The sequence below is a fragment of the Sturnus vulgaris genome, chromosome 7 (assembly GCF_052056855.1).
Source record: "Sturnus vulgaris isolate bStuVul1 chromosome 7, bStuVul1.hap1, whole genome shotgun sequence".
In the NCBI taxonomy this organism is placed as follows: Eukaryota; Metazoa; Chordata; class Aves; order Passeriformes; family Sturnidae; genus Sturnus; species Sturnus vulgaris.
In genome coordinates this window covers 14,732,151-14,752,784 of record NC_142249.1, presented here as the reverse complement: position 1 = coordinate 14,752,784, position 20,634 = coordinate 14,732,151, and the positions used below count along the sequence as shown (strand labels likewise).

The 20,634-nt window shown below is 39.5% G+C and overlaps 1 protein-coding gene across 2 annotated transcripts in view; it reads left to right on the top strand.

Annotated features, from left to right (window-relative positions):
* Positions 1-20,390, top strand: part of ALS2 (alsin Rho guanine nucleotide exchange factor ALS2) — a 36,481-nt gene extending 16,091 nt beyond the window's left edge. Inside the window, exons 12-34 of one of the 2 annotated variants that reach the window (XM_088167856.1) lie at positions 1,298-1,363; positions 3,746-3,908; positions 4,696-4,827; positions 5,060-5,188; positions 5,494-5,564; positions 5,908-5,974; positions 6,256-6,458; positions 6,595-6,660; positions 8,059-8,157; positions 8,658-8,822; positions 10,910-11,021; positions 11,319-11,396; positions 11,507-11,640; positions 13,504-13,692; positions 13,955-14,072; positions 14,606-14,763; positions 15,486-15,608; positions 16,100-16,276; positions 16,671-16,716; positions 17,216-17,277; positions 17,863-18,012; positions 18,268-18,364; positions 19,659-20,390. In XM_088167856.1, coding sequence (XP_088023982.1) covers positions 1,298-1,363; positions 3,746-3,908; positions 4,696-4,827; positions 5,060-5,188; positions 5,494-5,564; positions 5,908-5,974; positions 6,256-6,458; positions 6,595-6,660; positions 8,059-8,157; positions 8,658-8,822; positions 10,910-11,021; positions 11,319-11,396; positions 11,507-11,640; positions 13,504-13,692; positions 13,955-14,072; positions 14,606-14,763; positions 15,486-15,608; positions 16,100-16,276; positions 16,671-16,716; positions 17,216-17,277; positions 17,863-18,012; positions 18,268-18,364; positions 19,659-19,697 — 2,644 coding nt within the window. In that variant the 3' untranslated portion in view covers positions 19,698-20,390. The remainder of the gene's footprint in view (positions 1-1,297; positions 1,364-3,745; positions 3,909-4,695; positions 4,828-5,059; positions 5,189-5,493; positions 5,565-5,907; positions 5,975-6,255; positions 6,459-6,594; positions 6,661-8,058; positions 8,158-8,657; positions 8,823-10,909; positions 11,022-11,318; positions 11,397-11,506; positions 11,641-13,503; positions 13,693-13,954; positions 14,073-14,605; positions 14,764-15,485; positions 15,609-16,099; positions 16,277-16,670; positions 16,717-17,215; positions 17,278-17,862; positions 18,013-18,267; positions 18,365-19,658) is intronic. The other variant, XM_014879442.2, reaches the window with a different exon arrangement.
* The last annotated feature ends 244 nt before the right edge of the window (positions 20,391-20,634 follow it).

The following is a 20,634-nucleotide window of genomic DNA, read 5'->3' as shown; positions in this document are numbered from 1 at the left end:
TGCTTTTTCAATAGTCATTAACTAAATATTGTTTTCCAGAAGAAAATTCTTCTGTCCTCATACCTGTTAAACAGCTGGCATTATACCTGTCACGCAAAAGCTGGAGCTGCTTTAGTACTCAGAATTAAGTCTGGATTTTTCTGGTTATTGTTTTTATTGGCTTAATCCTTTTGGGAGCAAAGATCTGTGCAGTCAACCCGTCATTCCTGTCAATAATTTCTAGTTTCTGGACAATTTTATTTGAATGTGACAGAATTCTCATCATACTTCCTACTTACTGTTTTTGTGAAAAATAATGGCTTAACAGAAAGTTTAGAAGTGTCATATCTGTAGCCTTGGTTATCAGATATCTGAAAATATCTAAGGAAACAAAATTTTGAGATTATCAACTTCAGTTGTTTTGCAGTAGTTGTCAACTCTGTTACACAATAGCAGTTTGAATGGACAACTGATTGCACTTTTTTTTGAACACAGGCACAAGTAATAACATTTTTGCTAGGTCAGTGATGAGCTTATGCTGCATCACCCTAAAAGAAACTTCCATCTCTGTTTATCATATAGATTGTTCCTAATTCTAAATATGTGTTTTCTCATTTTCTTACTTAGTCTTCAATTTGAATTTTTCATGTAACCTGGATTTTCAAAATTGGTTCTCATTACTCAGACTAGAAGGTTTTAATTTCTTCCTCAACGACTGAAATACCCAATCTCTATTCTCACTACTGCTTGTCTGCTGCTCTCCCCCTTTGCTCCCTATTGCTTACATGTTTTTATGTATATGGCATCAGAACCTCAGCATTACACTATGAGCATCTTTCAAGGCAGCACAAGTATAATCTGTTAAATGGGCTAAGCAGAGAGCTTTTCCCTTGGAGAAAGGTGGTTTTGTTGTTTTTTTTAATAGTGATGGGGAGAAGTCATAGAATGTTGAACAGCAGGAAAAGAGAAAATATCTCTCTTGAAATTTCCATCTTGACTGTAATTAGAAACTAACAGTACTAAATGGTTGAAACAGGTAGTTTATTCTGTACATGCCCAAATCAGAGACAAACAAAAAATTAAAGTCAACCCTCTGCATTGTGCTAATGGCAGCAGAAATGTGTAGTCTAGCATGTTCAGTGCTCCACGTGGAAAGTGAATGCCAAGTGTTCAGTAATACTGAGTGTTGCTCAAGTACTATATAACTTATGTAGTAAAAGATATTACAGACGTCATTATGAACTCTTGGACATTTCAACACTTGCTACTTTCAGGGATGTTTTCATTTTCTAACTGAAGATTTTCTTCCCTATATTAGGTATTGTACTTCAGTAACAAACTTCCTTGTAATGGGAGGATTCATGCTCCTTGCAAAGCCAGCAATGTAAGCAAACTTTTACCGTTTTTTCGACATTTTTATTCATTAACAAAGAACTGTAAAGAATGGAGAGTGTGTAGTAATGACCATGCAGAGACTTGGTCTCAGCATACTTGAGTACACTAATACCTTTTCCTTCAGATCAACAGCAAGTTACCTCCTCTTAACTGTGACCAAAATTTAGGTTAAAATGCTGCTGAGTTGAGTTAGTTCATCTTGAAGATGGAGAAAGGAGAGAAAAAAAGCTTGTTATTGGAAATTCCTTCAAAAAAATATAGAGTTCAGATAATGATTTTTGAAAGCTTTGGATAAATGAGGTTAAATGTTCATCATTATTCAGTGTTAGTGTTTATTCTTTCAAATGTTGCTGTCAAGAAATGATGCAAAAATAGCATTTCTGCATGTGTATCTTCCCTGCCTCTCAAGGTTTCTTTGCTCTATTTCATGTGGAGATGATGTAAATGTGAGGAAGGGATTGAATTTTGAGACCTGAGACTGTACAGTTGAGGTTTCTAGATCATAAAGCTTTTTTCCTCACTTCTATAGTATTTTTGTCTAGGAAATAAAGTAATGATGCTGGATCTCTCACCCTAGTGCTTTGAAGAAGTGCTGAACTGAGGGTAATTTTTAATTTGTCTATGCAATTGCTGCCTTTTCACAAATTCTGTAATCTGGGAGTAATTCCATTGATGTTTATGGAGCACTTTGAATGCAGTGTAAATTATGGTACTGGAAGTTCTTGGAAATGCAAGTGCTGAGGATGAAGAATATTCTGCCCTCGAGGACTGTGCCAAAGTCTAAATACAGAATTCTCCCTGCTGAGAGACACTGAGAATCTTTTTTTATTGGTCAGGATTTTTAGGGTGACTTAGAGGAAATCTTAGCTCAAGTATAAGCTTATTTATAATTCATACTGAAATCATGCATGCTGAATTCATCACATCAGTTGTCACTGTTGGGTGTCACAGATTCTCCTACTGCAACCAAGGTCTCATTAGGTAAACAACACCTCAGGGAGGAGATGTGCAAGTTTTTTTCTGCTCCTTGCAAAGAAAGGTTAAGAATATCTTTACTGCTAATGATGAATTTCCCCCCCACTCCTTCTCTGAGGGGTACTGGCTTAAGTAAATGGTTAAGGGTGTCAGCCCATCTTTTATGGATATTCTGCGGCATGAATGCATTAGATGGAGTCCTGACTTTGAAAAAAGTGCCAGCTTCAATGAAAGTCTCCATAGTTGGCAGGTTTTTGAGCATATCTTCTAAAAAAGCAGACAATCTGTAGTGAGTGTTATCTGTTATTGTTTGATGCTTTTCAACAGAAAAACCTCCATGTGAGGATCTCAAAATTAAAAATAGCAAGCTGTCCAGAGGCATAAATTTAGAATTAGGAATAAAAGTCTTCTCTCTAAAGATGATTTTATTCCTAAGGCTTGTTCAATAACAGAGTTCTTAAATACCACTAGCAGACCTGGACAAGGTACAGTATTTTGTGTAAATGGCATCTCACTAATCATGTGGCATTCTTGGGGAGCCTGCTGTGAACTCTGATCTGTTTTGCTCTCCCTGGGACCTGCTCTCTCAGCCTCACCTGATTCTTGCAGCTTGTGGTTTAAATGTTTCCCAGCTGGATGTGTTTCAGTGCATGTCCTGTGTGCCAGCACCAGTGAGCACACACATACGGCGAAGGAGAGGGAGAAATAGGTGTGCTTTCCTGTGAATGAAGGGATCCTGGCTTTGTGTGCTAATGTACTGTCTTCAGAATCGTTTCCCTCTTCTTCTCTGAACTAGATTAGTTCTCCCTCTTGGAAATCAGACTGAGGATTGAACAGATTTCCTGCCTTTCTCTGAGGCAGGATGTAATTTTTGTAGGTAGGGGAAGAACTGTTCAGTTGCTTTGAACAACAGCAGGGGGAAGAAATTATTTTGGTATATTTAGGAAAGTACACTAGAGCAAAGTTAAGATTTTTTCAGGCCTTCCTGTATAAATCAACAGTGTTAGAAACTTACTACTCTAAGAGCAATGGGGAAGTCTTTCCATCTGTTTGTTCTTTACTAATCAAGTGATAAAGAAGAAAAAGGCAATTGGTTACACTCCAAGTAAGGAACCTAGTCAACTTCCTTCAGCGAGTTTGATGATTGAGCATATGAAATTAGAAGTAAAAAACAAATCTTGTGTTGCAGTTTTAGCTACATGTCTTTACTACTGTACTTCCTCAAACTAAATTGTGAATAGATGAATAAGCAGCATGCATTTGCCCTTATAATTTTTACTGGTTTATGGTAATCCAGAAAGGGGCAATCTGGGCTCATTGACATAAAACATTACTGAAGTCTTAATGTCTTTTTTCTTCTCTTGTCCCTCTGTTTCCCAATGGTTCCATCATTTAGAGACTTCTTGAGTAAAAACCAGGAGCTGTTACAGAAACTGTCTGAGAAGAATGAGGAAAACCTCCAGCTAGTGGAAGTTTTGAATGCTCTGTTTTTCATGCCATTTGGACGACTTCATAATTATGCCAGAACTTTGCTGAAACTTGCCACGTGTTTTGAAGTGGTAGGATGGCTTTTCTATCTATAGTTCAATAAATAAACACATTAAACTTACAGCTTGGAATTAACTGTATGAAGCAAATGCCAGGTAATTAGAAACAGTTTATTCCCCAGAGGAGCTGCTTCAAACTTGTATTTGCTGCAGGGAAGATCTTGTAGATTTATTTGCATAATCTTACACCACCTGCACAGATCACGTGACAGGTAGAAACTTGTTACCCTGCCAGAGCTTGTTTGTGTGCCTGAGTGCTTAATTGCAAATATATTGTTTTGATGTTTGCCTATTGCTTTTCAGTTTCATCTGGCATCATTGCTGTAGCTACCCTTGGCTCTAATACTCTATTAAAAACACTACATATATATTAGGCAGACTTTTCCCACCCATTTAGGTGTATATAATTGCTTTGTTTTGAAATAAAAGATGACTAAACAGGAACAGTAACTACTTGTACATTTAGCCCAATATAGTAATTTAGAATATTGTTCCTGCAATTATGAGCACTACTTGTGGTACAGCTTGTTATGCTGCAAGAAAATAGATCATGTAATTGTGTATTAATCATTTTCTTTATAACATTCAGGGGCCTTTGTGTGATTTTTAAAAGCTATCAGCACACCAATGGAACATGTGACCAAGAAAATGCCTTGGTCTGCTCTGTTTATTACCCAGAGCAGCCGTCATGCACTCAGTGCTGATTTAATAAAATGAGCAGTTGTATTGCAGCTTGGTGGTGGTGTTGGTACAGGGGTTCAGAAACGCCCTCAGCTCTGCCTTACCTTGTGCCCTACAGGCATCTCCAGAATACCAGAAGCTGCAGGACTCTAGTTCATGTTACGAGAGCCTTGCTGTCCATCTTAGCAGAAAAATGAAAGAAGCAGAATACACCCTTGGCTTCTGGAAGACTTTTCCTGGGAAAATGACGGTATGGTGACGATTGCCAGTCCGTTAGCAGCTTGAATCTCTTGCTCTTAGTGCCTGTATCTATTACTCATGCTGCTGTCCCAGTTGCACTTGCTGTTTTTTCCAGCTGGTGTTGCTGTAGTACTCTTTACTTTAGAAAGGTTGGGCCTTCACTATGAAAGACTAAAGCGCTGACCGTAAGTCACAGGCATTGAGAAGTGGGATTGTGCTTTTCCCTTTGACCCCACCTGTAGGACTCCTTGCGGAAGCCGGAGCGGCGTTTGATCTGTGAGAGCAGCAATCGGGCCTTGTCCCTGCAGCATGCAGGAAGGTTCTCTGTGAACTGGTTCATCCTCTTCAACGATGCTCTGGTACATGCTCAGGTGAGCCAACTTGCAGCCAGGAGCAAAAACTTTTCTCTGCTTCAAATAACATTACATACTTTTGATACAGTGAAGTTTTTGCAGTGTAAAAATAAATCTAAAATGGTGTCTTTTTAACATTTGATTGCATTGCCCTGTGGCTGGCATGGTTTCTGTTGGCTGTTTCTTGAAGCAAAGTAGTACGAAGAGTCCCTAATGCTCAGTTTTTCCTAGTTCTTAAAGGGAAAAAGGAAACTATTTGGAAAAAAATGGGGCTGGGTTAATGGATCAGTAACTGGCAATGTTTCCCTTCTCCTTTCCTACAGTTCTCAACACACCATATCTTTCCCTTGTCCACACTATGGGTAGAAGCTCTTTCAGAAGAAGCTGGTAATGTGTGAGTATTCTTGCTTGTGATGCTGAAATAGTCTGGGAGAGAAGATAAGCATTTGGTAACCAATTATTGTGAACTTGGAGTAGAATACAGTGATTGCAGCTATGTCTACCCTTTTTTCTTTTTCAGAAAATGTATTTCTGTGTCTTAAAGTTTTGTAAACATCAGAAAGAATGAGGTGATCAAGAGGGGAGCACGTCTTTTTTTGTTGCTGCTTCTTTTTCTTTGCTAACTTAAAGGAAGTTCTAGCTGGGGTAGGGAAGAGAAGATACAATATCAATGCTCTAAGAAACCTTGGGGTTTCAGGATGGAATTTCACAGATTAAAATACTTTTCCTCCATGTAGGAACGGGTTGAAGATTACAACACCTGAAGAACAATTTGTTCTTGTTTCTTCAACACCACAGGAGAAGGTGGGCATTTCTACAAATTTGACACGGCTTCAGTGATACAAATGAGACTTTTTCCCCTACTGTGAAACCAAACCGGGAGAAGGATTGCCTGAGTATTCCCCAAGAATGAAGTCTTTCTGCAGCTGAGTGTGCAGGCTGGCTGTACATGGTGCCCGAGTGTAGAAGTGCACAGCACTGTGCTGAGCAGTGCCAGGGACATGACTGTGCTTGCTCTAAAGGTGGGAGTTGGTGCAAAGACAGGTGTTGGCTAAATCCTGTAATGAACCACTTTTCTGTTTCAGACCAAGTGGCTGAGGGCAATAAGCCAAGCAGTGGATCAGGCCCTTAGAGGGACTTCTGACATGATTCTGTATGGAGCTGGTGGGAATGTGCCAAGACAGGAACCTCCTATTTCTCGCAGTGCCAAATACACCTTCTACAAGGACCCTCGATTCAAGGATGCTGTTTATGATGGGAGGTGGCTTTCAGGAAAACCCCATGGAAGGTAAAAGCATAGGAATGGAGCTGTTGAAACCAAAATGAAGTGGTTGCTGTAGCTGTAAGTAGACTCACTCCCAGAAGGTATTTGCAAAGTGAACTGATTATCTTACATATTTGCATGGGTTCATATTTTTTTCCAGAGGGATCCTAAAGTGGGCAGATGGACGAATGTACTCTGGGACTTTCCGGACTGGCCTGGAGGATGGGTAAGATCGTCTAACTACTCGTGGAGCCAGCAAGAAATACCTTTTGTAGGAGAAAACAACAAAACCTTTTTTAATTGAAGGTTTTGCAGCAAATCTTGCTGACCTTTCTTACAACATAGTGATGCATCTTCTCTAGCATTTTTTTGCTATATTTCTAGTAGAGCAAAGGTTTAGTAATTTAGCAAAGAGACAAAATCTTGAATTCAGACTTCAGGATGAGTTTGCACTTTGAGTGAAAGCTAATGAGAGTATGTGATCTTGATGATGAAGATAACTAATACAGAATAGACTGAAAGGAGGCTGAATGGAAGGTCTGGAAATTATCATGTTATCTGGTGAAACAAATAAAACCATTTGAAAATAACTTAATGTATTACACAGCTTTGAATTAATCTGTGGACTTCATTGCTAAGAATCTGCTTAGAGCACTGTTGAGGCTGAGAGATTAACTTCTTTCCAAAGGCATTTTAACATGCATCTTGTGAGCAGACCTGTCTGTACTGGGTAGGATAAAAATAAATGAGGAGTCCTGTTGGCTTCCAGATGTATTTTCAAAATATTGGGTTGGAGGAGACATTGAAATGGGGTCTGCAGACAGCTTTTTAAAGTTCTCTTGGCTATTGGTGTAATGTCAAACCATAAAACAAGATTAGAGCTTTGGGCATTTGTAACTAAGTGTAACTAATCCTGGAGATTTTAGGGTTGTTGGAGATGGAAATATTGCAAATAAGTTCCAAACAGAAATAAATCGACTAATATTTAGCTGTAATTGCTGAAATTATCTAATATGTATACTTGTATTTCAGCGTGCATGTTATAGTCTCAGCACTTAACAGCAGGGTCTTGTTGGGTGGACATGCTCTCAGGAGAACCCTCAGAATTGGATCTTGATCTCCTCAGGAGATTAAAATCAAATACAGTCGTGTATCTCATTCTTTTCAGGCAATACTGAAATTGTGAATAAATCCTTGTTACTGAACATAATTGGAAGCTAGCATCTTTTGAAAAAATCTTTTCTGTAGCAATACATGCCCTCATCTTTCCCTGGAATAGAGTGTACTTGAATTATCAAGAGCTCAAGAAAATAATCAAGGTAGAATCAGTCTTAAGATTTGAAAAGACTCATGGCCTGAGAAAAATGCTGCATTGTGGCTGCAAGAGCAGTATTACGAGATGTCACAATCAAACAGGAGAGAGCAGTATGGACTAAATTGATCTAGTGATGCTGGAATTCTTGCTTTCTTTTACACAAAATATCATCTGTGACTGCTGTAGGTAGAGATGCATAAAAATGAGAAAGAGCATTCTGATTTTAGAATGGCTCTGAGATGTGTATCTGCTCTGTTAATGAAATGTATTGGTGTTACAGCCACTTGTGTTCCATCTCTGCACTGGCAGGTATGGTGAATACAGAGTGCCTAACAAAGCACTGAATAAAGAGGACCATTACGTGGGATACTGGAAGGAAGGCAAGATGTGTGGGCATGGAGTGTACAGGTAACTTGTGGCACTTGTGTTGCTGTCACTGCACGGCTGCAGGAGAGCAGGGCTGATGCTCTGACCAAGCCTCTGTGTGTAGCTTTCTTACATTGCAGACTTGTGGTCACAGTCAGAGTGGCTTATTTTCTGCTTTGCTCACAATGCAATTTGTACGGTGGTCTGTTATTAATGTCTGCTCTAATATTACTGCCACCTTGCAGTGAGAGAGGATTCTTTATTCTGAGAGATAAATATAATCTCCAGTGGCAGAGAGTGGCTTTAAAACAACAAAGCATCCAGAGACTTGTATTAAAGGATCACTTTTATCCCAAACATCCTTTAACTGTAGCTGCTGCTTGGTGTGGTTGTAATGTAATTCCTAGAAGGAAAAAGAGAGGGTTTATCTGTTTGGGGAAAGCACCCAACAAACAGAATCAATCAAAAACTCCAAACCCAGCCCCCCAATAGAGCAGTAGATGATAGGACTCTTAGCTGTTCTTGTGTTGTTGCTGTTCCAGCTATGCCACCGGTGAGGTGTATGAAGGGTGTTTCCAGGACAACATGCGGCACGGGCACGGGCTGCTGCGCAGCGGGAAGCTGACCTCCTCTTCTCCCAGCATGTTCATTGGACAGTGGATAATGGACAAGAAGAGTGGCTATGGAGTTTTTGATGATATCACAAGGTAGTGCTTCCACAAGTCCTTAGAACTCGAGTATGACATGCAATTGCGAAAAGAATAGGAAAGAATTTGATTTGTTAGTACCAGTAATATTGCATGTCTCTTTTTCTTCTTTATTGCTGGGCTTTCTGGATTGGTGGTTTAAAGAAATGGCTCTAGGAACTGCTTTTTGGTGCTGCTTCTGGAGTGAATGGTGGAGGGATTGCACTGTTTTTTTTTGTCTTGCTTTTCTGTCCTACTCCTGCCTGAAAACTGCCTCTGAATATGGTGTCTTACTGAGGCATTGTGTTGTGCACGTGCTGAAGGTGTTATGAATTCATGTGAGGCGTATTCTTTCATCTCAGGCCTATGAGACTAGGTTGTTCAGTGGCAAATAACGGTGCTCATGAATTTCAACACATGCTCAGGTTTTCCATTGGTTTATTGTGCCAAATGCATTGGAGGGAAGAGGCTTCCTGTCAGGGCAGATTACTGAAATGATGGTCTCAGTGACAGACTTGCACTAAGTATGTGCTGTAAATGAACCCTGAGCACACATCAATATAGTCTGTCTTTCAGTCACCAATTTATTGGTTGTTTTTCTGGAAAGAGCTTTTGGTGAAAGCCCAAAGAATTGTTGTTGGTTTAACTGAATGGCCACTTCAAAAGCCAAGCAGACAAAAGTCTGGAGTGTGAAGGGGGGATATTTTTCCAAAACAGCTGTTGTAACATCTCTAGGTATTTCCTGATGTCAGGTTTGCATCTAGTCTTGCTCAGGGGTGGTGGTTGTTCTTACACTGTAGTGCCAAGATGATGTACTTAGGACAAATAGATATGAGCTTTTCTTGCAAATCCTCTCACCTCCAGAATCTGTAAATGCAGTGTTAGTTCATGGTGAAGGAGGAACGTGGCATTCATTCCAGAGCTACTCAAATGTGAGTGAGCTGCCCTGATGTAGTTTTGTTTCTGGTCTCGGGGAGGTAACCTGTGTATGTTTGTGTCCTCAGGATTTGTTTTCTGCACTTATTGTGCAGCCCAGACAAACAAGGAATAGCTGCAGACACTCTTAATTGCCTGCTGTCATTGCTGCAAAACAACTCTTTGACCAAGTGGGACTTTGAGTTTCCTTACTGGTAACTGAGCATGTGGAATCTCTCTCCAAGGGGCCTTCACCCAGCAGAAGCCCCTGTAGTTGGCAGGATGAATCATCAGACAAGCTTCCTGCCACCTTAGGGGGCCAGTCAGCTGGGAGAGACCCCTGAGCTTAGTTTAATGCTTGGGCTTACTCTCTTTACTATAAACAGTTTTTCCTGGGTACATTTCAAGGAAAATGCTTGGTAACAAGCAGAATTGTATCAAATCAATTGCTAGCTTCCCTCAAAAAGCAGAAGAAAAGACCTGAACAAGTTAATTTTTTTATTAATTGCATAGTGAAAGCATCACATTCTCTTTCAGAACAGCTGGAAGAATAGGCTGTTTCAAAATATTTGGGACTAAGTTTCAAACAACTCTAGCCTGACATCTGTGTGCTTATATACAGAAAAAAAAAGTATTTAAAATAGTCGGAAAGAGGCTGATGTTTATTTGTAAGCAGTTTTTGGCTAATAAATTTTTTGATAGCATGGTCTTTGTTAGGCTGTTACAGAGAAACTTTCTATAATATGATGTGTTTCTTTACAATATTAGCACTCTTAATATTACAAAAATTGCTTTCTAGGTCTCCCTCCTATTCCCCAAGAAGAGCAGCTTGGTTTCTTTTTATTTTCTATTCTCTTCGGTTTGAGTCACCTGACTTTAGGTAAAATAAATAAAAAACTTGTGGAAAACAAGAACTAGTCAGGTTCCTTGAGGCACACACTGGGCTTAACAGGGCTTCAGCACTGTCTCAGCTCATCAGCTTGCTTGCATATGGCCAATTTGAAATGTGAATTGGGAAAGAAAGTTCATTCTAATTTATTTGTATCAAAAAGAATCTGTATTTCCATGGAGTTGGTGAAACTAAACTCATCTCTTCTGATGATTTCTCTAATGGTCAAATGTGACTGTAAAGCCAAAGAAAGAATAGGAATGTACTATTTAGACTCTGTTTTTCCTACTTCATTTTTCTTCAGAGGAGAAAAGTACATGGGAATGTGGCAAGATGATCTTTGCCAAGGCAATGGTGTTGTGGTTACTCAGTTTGGACTGTATTATGAAGGAGCCTTCAGCACCAACAAAATGATGGTGAGTTGGACACTGGACCGTGGGCTTAGGGCTTCTCCTGTAAGTGTGGCAGCTTTCTGAGGCAGATGAGTATGTGCTAGGCTGTGGTAACCTGCTCTTCTTCTAATCTGCTATTGTCCATGCTTTTAGAATTGTCTTTATTATCCCTGCTTTGTTTTACCTAGGACTACTTTAGAGAGTTCAAAAATTACTGTTTGCTAAGAATTAATAGCATGTTTTCTAAAGCACATCTTCAGATCTGTGGTCTGGCCTTCTCTTATAATTACTGCTTTGTGTTCTTTATGATTCTTTTTGTAGGGGACTGGAATTCTGCTTTCTGAGGATGATACAGTCTATGAGGGGGAATTTTCAGATAACTGGACTCTGAGTGGAAAGGTCAGTATTACACTTGTCACTTGTAAACTGTTACCAACTAAGAAAATAAAAAGGTTGTAATTTGGTTCCCAATGAATTTGAGTTAAATTTTTTTCCTATCGTTTCTCAAGGGAACACTGACCTTGCCAAATGGAGATTATATTGAAGGTCTGTTCAGTGGAGAGTGGGGATCTGGAATAAAAATCACTGGAACCTACTTCAAACCTACTTTGTATGAGAATGAGAAGGACAAACCTAAAGCACTGTGAGTGTTGAATAATAAATAATTCCTCATATAGTTCAGTAATACCTAGGAACAGAATGATTGACTTTCTTCAAAGACCAGTCAAAAATACTTCTTCCAAAGAAATAGTGAGGTTTTGAAAATGTTTTTCCTGTTTCTTGCTGCTGCTCAGGAAATAAGATAAAAATATATTTTTATAGTTATTCTTGCTTTAATTACTACTTGAATATGCAAATAGTGGCATGAAATTACAGGACAGCTGATGTGCTGTTACTGTGCTGTAGCAGTCTCAATTTTTTTTGTTTATGGTGGAACTGACTGATAGAACCTGAGTTCACAGCTGCTTCTGACCTTTGAGCTCCTGAGAAAGACTAAGTTCCATTAGAGCAGACCTCTCTGCCTTCTGCCAGTTACTTTGTTAGCAACTTAATGAATTAGGTGTGCCATTTAATAATGCCAGTGGGGATATATTTGGACAGAATTGACTAGATCCTCCATCTCTTCCAAGCAGTGTGTAAGAAAGAGAAGGTTGCTGATTTGCAAAAGAGCATGTTAATACCTTAGCAAAGATGACTTTGAAAAGTACCCATAAATTCCTCTGTATAGCAGATGCATTAGGGCAATTTGCATAATTATTTATGGGAGGAAAAAAATCAAAACTTGTTTAAGTTATAACTGATACATCTTTGAGTAGAAGAAACCTAAGTAGAGAGTTGATGGTAGATGTTGGTATGTGGTAGCACCATGTGATGGTTTAGAAATTGCTGTGTAGGATTCAGTGTCTTGGAAGTGTGCTCTGAAATTTCAGATTAAAATGGGAAACACAGCTCTAATATTTTTACATAGATTACTTCTCAGTTGGCTTCCTGAAGCTTTCACTGGTAATTTCTTTTGACAGTGCTGACACCTACAACAGCATGCAAGTTAAGCAGGGCCTCCCTGCTGAACTGAACACTTGCAGCCTTCGCAGCTGTCTGCTTTTTACCCCAGTAGGGAGTCTATGAATTAATGTATGTACATATTTTTGAGGATTGCTTGTGAAATAAGAGTTTCATCTACCCTATTCTGACTGTCTTCAAGTTGAAAATCTTCTGGTATAATTTCTGAAAAGGTTTAGAGCCTGCTTTATCTGCTTTGTGAAACTGGCAGCATAGGAAAATGCCTGTATTGCTAGTTCTCATCTCAAATGTGCTGGGAGAAATATTAATGAAAGGTCTAAGAATTTCTGACACTTGATTTAAATCAGGATAGAACTGTTAACTCTGACAGCAATTATTTGTTTTGAGAAAGCTTTTCAAAGCCCTAAATTTCATTATATATCTGAGATATCTTTATCTATATACATGGGAAGAAGAGCTCTTGGTTTTCTTTTGACTATAGATGATCCTTGAGCATTGTGTGGCAGTGAAAGGATGCCTGGTTTTGCTCTCTGTCAGCACATCCCTAACGTGTCATGCAACATTATCTGTAGCTACTACTTCAGGGTCAGAGGCTGTGTACCCATCCTTGGTATTTATGTGGGTAGCTGTGCTGGTTGTACACTCCAGGGTACCAAGATATTTGGGACTTGTGCTGTGTCCTTGCTACATGAATGTGTCCTGAGACTTCTGAATGAAAACCAGTGGTGAAGATAAGCACCAGCCCTTTGTATTGCTTCCTGGAAGGCTGCAAGTAAGAGTAAAACTAACAAGGTCCATACTTGCTTCTCTCATGTAGGTATTAGTAGTAGGCTCTAACTTTATTCTTAGTGATAAAACTTCGTTCACAGTAGAGACTGTTAAGTCTGTCAGCTTTTGGTAAAACAGTGTGAGAGATTAGATTGACATTAGCCATGGGTGGTTTTCAAGCTGAATGTGTTATTTCATTGCTATTTGATTTTAACAGACCCACTGGTCATTTTATTAGGCGGAAACTTGGGATCCTGGCAGTGTCCCCTGATGAGAAATGGAAAGCAGTATTTGAAGAATGCTGGAACCAGCTTGGCTGTGAGAGCCCTGGCCAGGGGGACAGATGGAAGGCTTGGGACAACATTGCAGTGGCTCTGACCACCAACCGACGGCAGCACAAAGACAGGTTGGCTACTAGAGAACGTGTCAGCAAGCAAAACAGGATAGGGAAGGAGGCTGGAATTGCACTCAGCTCTAAACTAGAAACTCTGACTGTAAAGTTTTAGTTAAAACAACAGCAAATCCCAAGTGAAATCGTATCATAACCTGCACTACAAACCCTTTTGGGGCATACTGATGTGTATTACTAGTCGAGTTGTTAATGTCAGGGGTTTTTTTTCCCCATTATATGTCTCAACCTGTACCATGTCTGTCTTTTTAAACTGCAGCCCAGAACTGCTGAGCCGCTCACATACTCAGACACTGGAAAGTTTGGAGTTCATTCCACAACACATTGGTGCCTTCACCCTGGAAAAATATGAAAACATAAAAAAATATTTAATAAAGGTATTGTGACTGAAATACTCACATAATAAGGCATGGCAAGGCATGACATCAAGCTCACTTTGTAATAGCTTTCCTAATTACTTCCATATTTGCACTCTTGTATGAACTCCATAGCTTGCTCATCACTTCTTAATATATTGAAGTCCACCACTAAGACTAAAATCATTGAATATCTAATGAATGCTCTCTTAAGCAGTTCAATTACTGTTTTCATTCTTTAATGCTGGATCTCAGCAAAGCATCTTGAAATACATGGTAATTTTTGCATGTTAATTTTAAGAGTACTAGACAGATGACTAGTCCAACTAGTAGCACAAGTTCTTGTACTATCTTGATTCATATAAATTGTGTTTAGCTGACGCAGAAATCTTATAATCCAAATGACAATTTGTTCAATACAGCTCATTTTTGAGATATTTGTAATATTTTTTGAAAGCCTGTTGTTGGATCTCTCACTCATGTCTCTTGGATTCCATTTTTTTTAAACTTATCTGCCATTGACCTGAGTGGCCAATTAATATCTTTTGTCTCAGGCTTGTGATACTCCTCTCCATCCCTTGGGTAAGCTGGTGGAAACACTGGTGGCTGTCTACAGAATGACCTATGTTGGAGTAGGAGCAAATCGGCGACTGCTGCAGGAGGCTGTGAGAGAGATCAAGTCCTACCTCAAACGCATCTTCCAGCTGGTCAGGTAACGAGACTCATTTCCAAGTCAAACTACTGCTGAATTCATTAAAGCTTTCCCATGTACTGAAGCTGTCTAGTGTTGTACAGTTCAAAGGTGCTGGTATTGTTAGTTAATTTTGAGGGTTGCTTGTATTTTCCTAATCTTTTTAAGGAGTCTTGAATATTTTTTCAAAAATGGAAAAACTTAACTCTTTACACCTAGTATGTTACATCTTACTTTGTACTTCAAAATGTGCCTGTGAGCAGCTCACCTGGAATATGGATTTAAAATTTAGTGTCTATGGATATCGGTGCTGTGCAAAGACAGTGTTCAAAGGGTACAGAACACTAGTGAGGATAGGGAATCCCAGTGTATTCCATAAATTTCTTACCAATATGGCATTAAAGTTCTTACCAATATGGATGAACAATCTTCCTATGAAGAGCTGGCTTGGATTCTTGAGAATAATTACAGCTTTAATTGTGTCCTGCTAATCTGAAAGCAGAAATACTCCAAATTACTAACAAAAACCTTGTCTGGAGGGAAGTGATGTAAATGTAGGAAAGGTGTCCTTGGCATTGGAGGGGTTGGCCTTCCTAAGTTTTCTTCCAGAGAACTGATACTGTGTGTGTGTTAGCTGTGCTGTCCTAGCCCACCATGTATTATTTCTGCTGACTTTTTTCTCTCCGGTCTTAGTGCTGACATCGTTGACGTGACCTCAAATACTGTTGTGTGTTGCCGTTTAGGTTCTTGTTTCCTGATCTCCCGGAAGAGGGCAGCACAATTCCATTTGTGACTACGGAGCCAAAAGGAAGGCGATCATTTTGCAGTGGGAAATCTGATTCCAGATCAGAATCTCCTGAGCCAGGGTACATAAAGGAAAAACAAATAAAAACTAACAAAGCTTTTATTTTATTTCTTGCGCTTGTTTTACTTGAGTGGGAGAAGAAAGATAAACAATGTTCAACTGATGGTCTAAGTAGTGGTTTCTTTCCCCTTTGGTTCTGATGACAGACTCTGATAAGCAAGCATCCATGTTATGGCTGTAATAAGCATTTCATGCTTGGCCATGCAATTGTTCTTTACTTAAAACAAAACTTGCTCTTGTCTATTACGGGTAAGCACGTAAGGCTTGGGCCTGGGCTTCAGAAGAGTATTAGGGATAAAAACACCAGAGCTAATTTATAATCTTTTCTTATCAGAGTTGCTATTTGATGGATTTGTACTAATTTTTTACTCTTATCCCTCATAGAATAGGCTCGTGCTATATGAAAGATTTCTTCCAATGATTTTCATTCCATTTTTATAGACAATTTTTATGTCTTCCTCTGCAAACCACCCCCTCTATTTTTTGTTGCAGCTATGTGGTAACCAGTTTTGGCTTGCTGCTCCCTGTATTACTGCCACGCCTCTATCCCCCTCTGTTTATGTTGTATGCCTTGGACAACGAGCGTGAGGAGGACATTTACTGGGAATGCGTTTTACGCCTAAACAAACAAACTGACATGGCTCTTCTCAGCTTCCTTGGAGTGCAAGCGTGAGTATGCTACAAAAACAGAAACTGGAGCAGGTTATGGCATGTAATTAGATAAAGCAACTAAAACAAAGCCCCAGTTTTCTAAAGTATTTTCTGAGATTTAAATGCATCTGAACATGTCTTCGAGCTAATTAGAAGGGTTAAGAGAGTGAATCAAACCTTCCCTCTTCCAAAATGGGGAGGTGGAAAGGATGGGAAGGTGGTAAAGATTGACATTGCTACAAAAGCAGAGTGAGACATTTCAAATTAGACAGTTTTCTGGGTACCTGTGGGAGGTGTAGTTGATCCTGTAGGAAGGGCTGTTGAGTCTCAGAACATGATGACTTCATTCCTGTAATGCAAAAAATACTTCACAACTATATTCTCTCAGTGGACTGTGTTGGGTTTCTTGCAGGAAATTTTGGCCAGGAACTGTATCCATCCTTGGAGAGAGTAGAAAGGTATGTTCATTGGGCTTACATTTTGCCCAGTGCTTCTTTCAAGAAGCTGAAATCATCAAAGTGATCAAAGAATTTTTGGCCAGGCTTTTTGCTTAAGATATGCCATTTTATTATATTTCCCTTAAGTTTGCCTACTATTTAAATGCTACAGTAATAACTTAGCAGGGTCACTGGACTGGATGATCTCCAGAGGTCCCTTCCAACCCCAGCTATTCTGTGATTTCTTACAGTGGCCATCAGTCTGGCTTTGTCACTCACTGACTGACTTGGTAATGAATTCAAGAGACCTTTGGTTGGTCTCTAGTTATGAAAGTGTGAGAATAAAAGTCTAGCAAGGAGATTTTCAAGCTGCTTAATTAAGAGTGTTATATCATTATATACTTTCTGATTACAAAAAATGTATGGTTTACATTCTTAATCATTATCTTGTTGAAAGAGGCTCAACACTGAACAGTGGGGGTGCTGAACCTGCCTGACAAATCTTACCGTGATTACACAGGTATCATCAAACACAAAAGATGCCTGCTTTGCCTCTGCTGTTGAATGTTTACAGCAAATCAGGTAATTCTCCTCAATTTGTCTTTCAGTGTTTTACTGTTCCTGCTATAGTAGTATCTGGTTTATTTGACTGGGATCCTTTACATGTCACCCTTTTTTGGTCACCTTTGTAAGAGAAGTCACTAAGATGTTTTCCAGTTCTGAGTGAAAATGCGATTTTTCCTGCTGGGGAATGAAGTGTTGCCTCATAAACAGGGATGAAAGGTGTCTGTGGGGCACCATTTAGAATCAAAGGCATAAGAATGTCTATCAAATGTGAGTTTCCAAACAGCTGTAGTAAAGTGACCTGAGCATGGAAGGCTTTTCTGTGTCTGTTAAGCAAGAATTTAAGAAATTAAAAATATTTTAGAAAGGAATTTTTCCCCTTTTACCGCTATATTAAAACACCATATAAAAGTTTGACGAGAGTCTGACTTGCAGTGTGCCTTGGTACTGTGCAGCCTTGGCACCTTGGCTGCTGCAGTGTCAATGTCTGACTGACCTCCATTGGCACAGGGAGGGCCATGCTGGCCAGCAAACCCTTCCTGATTTAGATGCAGATCTCTCACTGCTTGCTGTTACCCTGGCTTGCTTTTGCTCTCCAAATAGTACCACATTTACCCCAGCTGACAAGTTGAAGGTGATCCAGCAGACTTTCGAAGAGATCTCCCAGAGTGTACTTGAGACCCTTCAGGAAGATTTTCTGTGGTCCATGGATGACTTATTTCCTGTTTTTCTCTATGTGGTGCTACGAGCCAGGTAGGTACTAAGAGTGGCATCAGTCATAAGCTGAGCATAGGTAGTACAAATACTTCTGTGTTAAACACTACTACTGCTTGTTATAGGATTAGTTACTGGCTTTTTGTAACTATAAATTTTCCAATTTGACTGCTTGCTTTGACCTGAAAAAGTCTTGAACAGTTTAATGTGAAAATGCCCTGAATTCAGCATTAAGAAAGGTTATACTGGCACCTTGTGTTCCTGTGTTGATTTTCCCACTCTTACATGTGGCAGGATAAGGAATTTGGGGTCTGAGGTGCACTTAATTGAAGACCTGATGGATCCCTATCTCCAGCATGGGGAGCAAGGCATCATGTTCACTACCTTGAAGGTATGAAAATTATTCAGAGTTATTAAAGGCTTTCTCTGGAAATAATCAGCTTTCAACAATGAAGAGCAGCTTAGGACAAGTATATGAACATTAGGCTATAACTTCTTTGACTTCTTGAATTAAAATTTTTTACTAGGATCAGCAAGGAAATTTAATGTAGAGTTTTGAATAACATCCTAATTGCAGATACCATAAAGAAAAATGGTGCAATGTGCAAATGTGGATTACTCAAAGGTAATATTGGTTGCTGTTGAGCTGTTCTAAATGCTCACCTAGAGCTTGTCATTCCCCTGCAGCTTAACAATCCTTACTGTCCCTATTAAAATTGAAATGAAGTGCTTCTTTGGAGATTAGCCATTCCATTGAAGTTTGAGTCTAACATTACATCGAGACTTTCTAAGAATGCAGTTTTAGGGTAAAAAAATACTTTGTCACTCGAGTGTGTTTGGAAGAGTATCCTGTTGTAAACTAAGGCATTCATAATGGAAAGATGTTGTTTTGGTACCTCAAAACTGTTACCACGTGGATCTCGGGACAGTTGAGCTGTGTGGAGCCTTTTAGTGGCAGTGTTTTGGAGGGAGGTTGTTAATCTGAAACTGAAGTGTTAGGTTATCATGATTGCATTTTCTGTCTGTGGAAACTCAAAATGGTTGGGTCCATTTTAAGACCTATTTGTTTCACAATGTTGCAACAAAGGAAGGTTTACATTGGTTCAAATTTACTAAAGAACCTACACGGTGGAAGCAGAAGTAGAATCTAAATTACCAGGAGTGCAAGTGTTGTCTGAGACATTTATAGTAAGTTTCTGATCCTGGCTGACCTGACCCAGTGCATATTTGAACCAGCATTAAGAAGTAAATAACTCTCAACAGGAGGTCAGGGTGATGGAAACCTGTGCTTTTCAGTTTGAGTGCTTTTGAAATGCTTCATCCCTGCATCCTTGTCCTGTAAAAATATATTTTCTTTTTTTCGAGTCCTTGTCAAAGAGCAAAGAGAAACTTGTAACCAAAAATACACTTTCATCTTGGCATAATTGGGAGCTGTGAAAGTATTCTGTTGCAAATCATGCTGTCTTGCTTGATTAGGTGTTGGATGTCATTTGTAACTTTGTAACTGTTGCTCGTTTTGCTAGCTTACATATCAGAAGGTTCTCATGTGTTGAGTGCCACTGTAGCATCCCTGCTTGTAGAGAGCCTTGTCCTCTGTTTTCTTGCAGAGAAAGCAATCAACGTTTTTGTGTGATGCTTTGCTGTGATCTGGCACCTGTGCTAATCTGAACTTTGTTTTAATTTAGGCGTGTTACTACCAGATTCAACATGAAAAGCTTACCTAGACCATCATTTACAATCTGCCTCTGTGGGATAATCTACTCAGTGGAACTTCATTAATAACCACTTCTTCCCTGAAATGGCCCTTAGAAAATACGTGGTTATAGTTCTGCTGCTGCAGATGAAAATACTCAGTTGTTTCTTCTGAACTCTCAGTTCTAAGATTCAAAAACTACAGCCAGAAGCTTTCTGTGAAGTGGTGATGAAGTTAAAGACTTGGTTTGTCAAGTACCTACCAAGAAGAAATACTTTCCTATTCTAACAGAAAGGTTATTTACTCCTTTTAAATTAACCATGCTGCACAAAGGCATGGCATCTACACAGAACACATGTGAGAGTCTGGACCGCATGGCTTCCAAAGCAGTGGGTTTGTTTTTCTTATTCCTGGTTCGTCAGCAGAAATGTTTAAAGGGAATGAATTGCACCACAGAACCATTTGGTCTTCCTGAATTAAGCTGTATGTTTGTTTATTTAAGCAAATAGAAATATGTTAGTATTTATAACGGGTACCTATAGTGTGTTTGGCTCTAACGGTTTTGAGGCATCTGTGTTGAACAGCATTGCTGAATGCAGTGTTCATGTGCTCTTGTGGAAATAATCACACTGTTATGGACTTCCCTGTTTACTAGAATTGTAAATATACAGGCATTTACCATTCTTTCTGTTTATGAAATAAATAAAAGGCACTGACCACTTCAGATTTTGGCACTGAATGAAATGCTGCACAGTGTTCAGTTGGCTTCCCCTGAGGACAAACGCTGTCTCTATCAGCCCGTGTGGTGGGAGGTGAGAAGGATGCTCTTGAACAGATATGCTGGGTTGACCTTGGTTAACACCAGGTGCCCCCCAGGCTCCTCTATCACTCCCCTCCTCACCAGCATGTGATGTCCAGCCCTTTCCCGGGAAGCAGGGCTCAGCACACAGAGCCATTGCCCCAGAGGT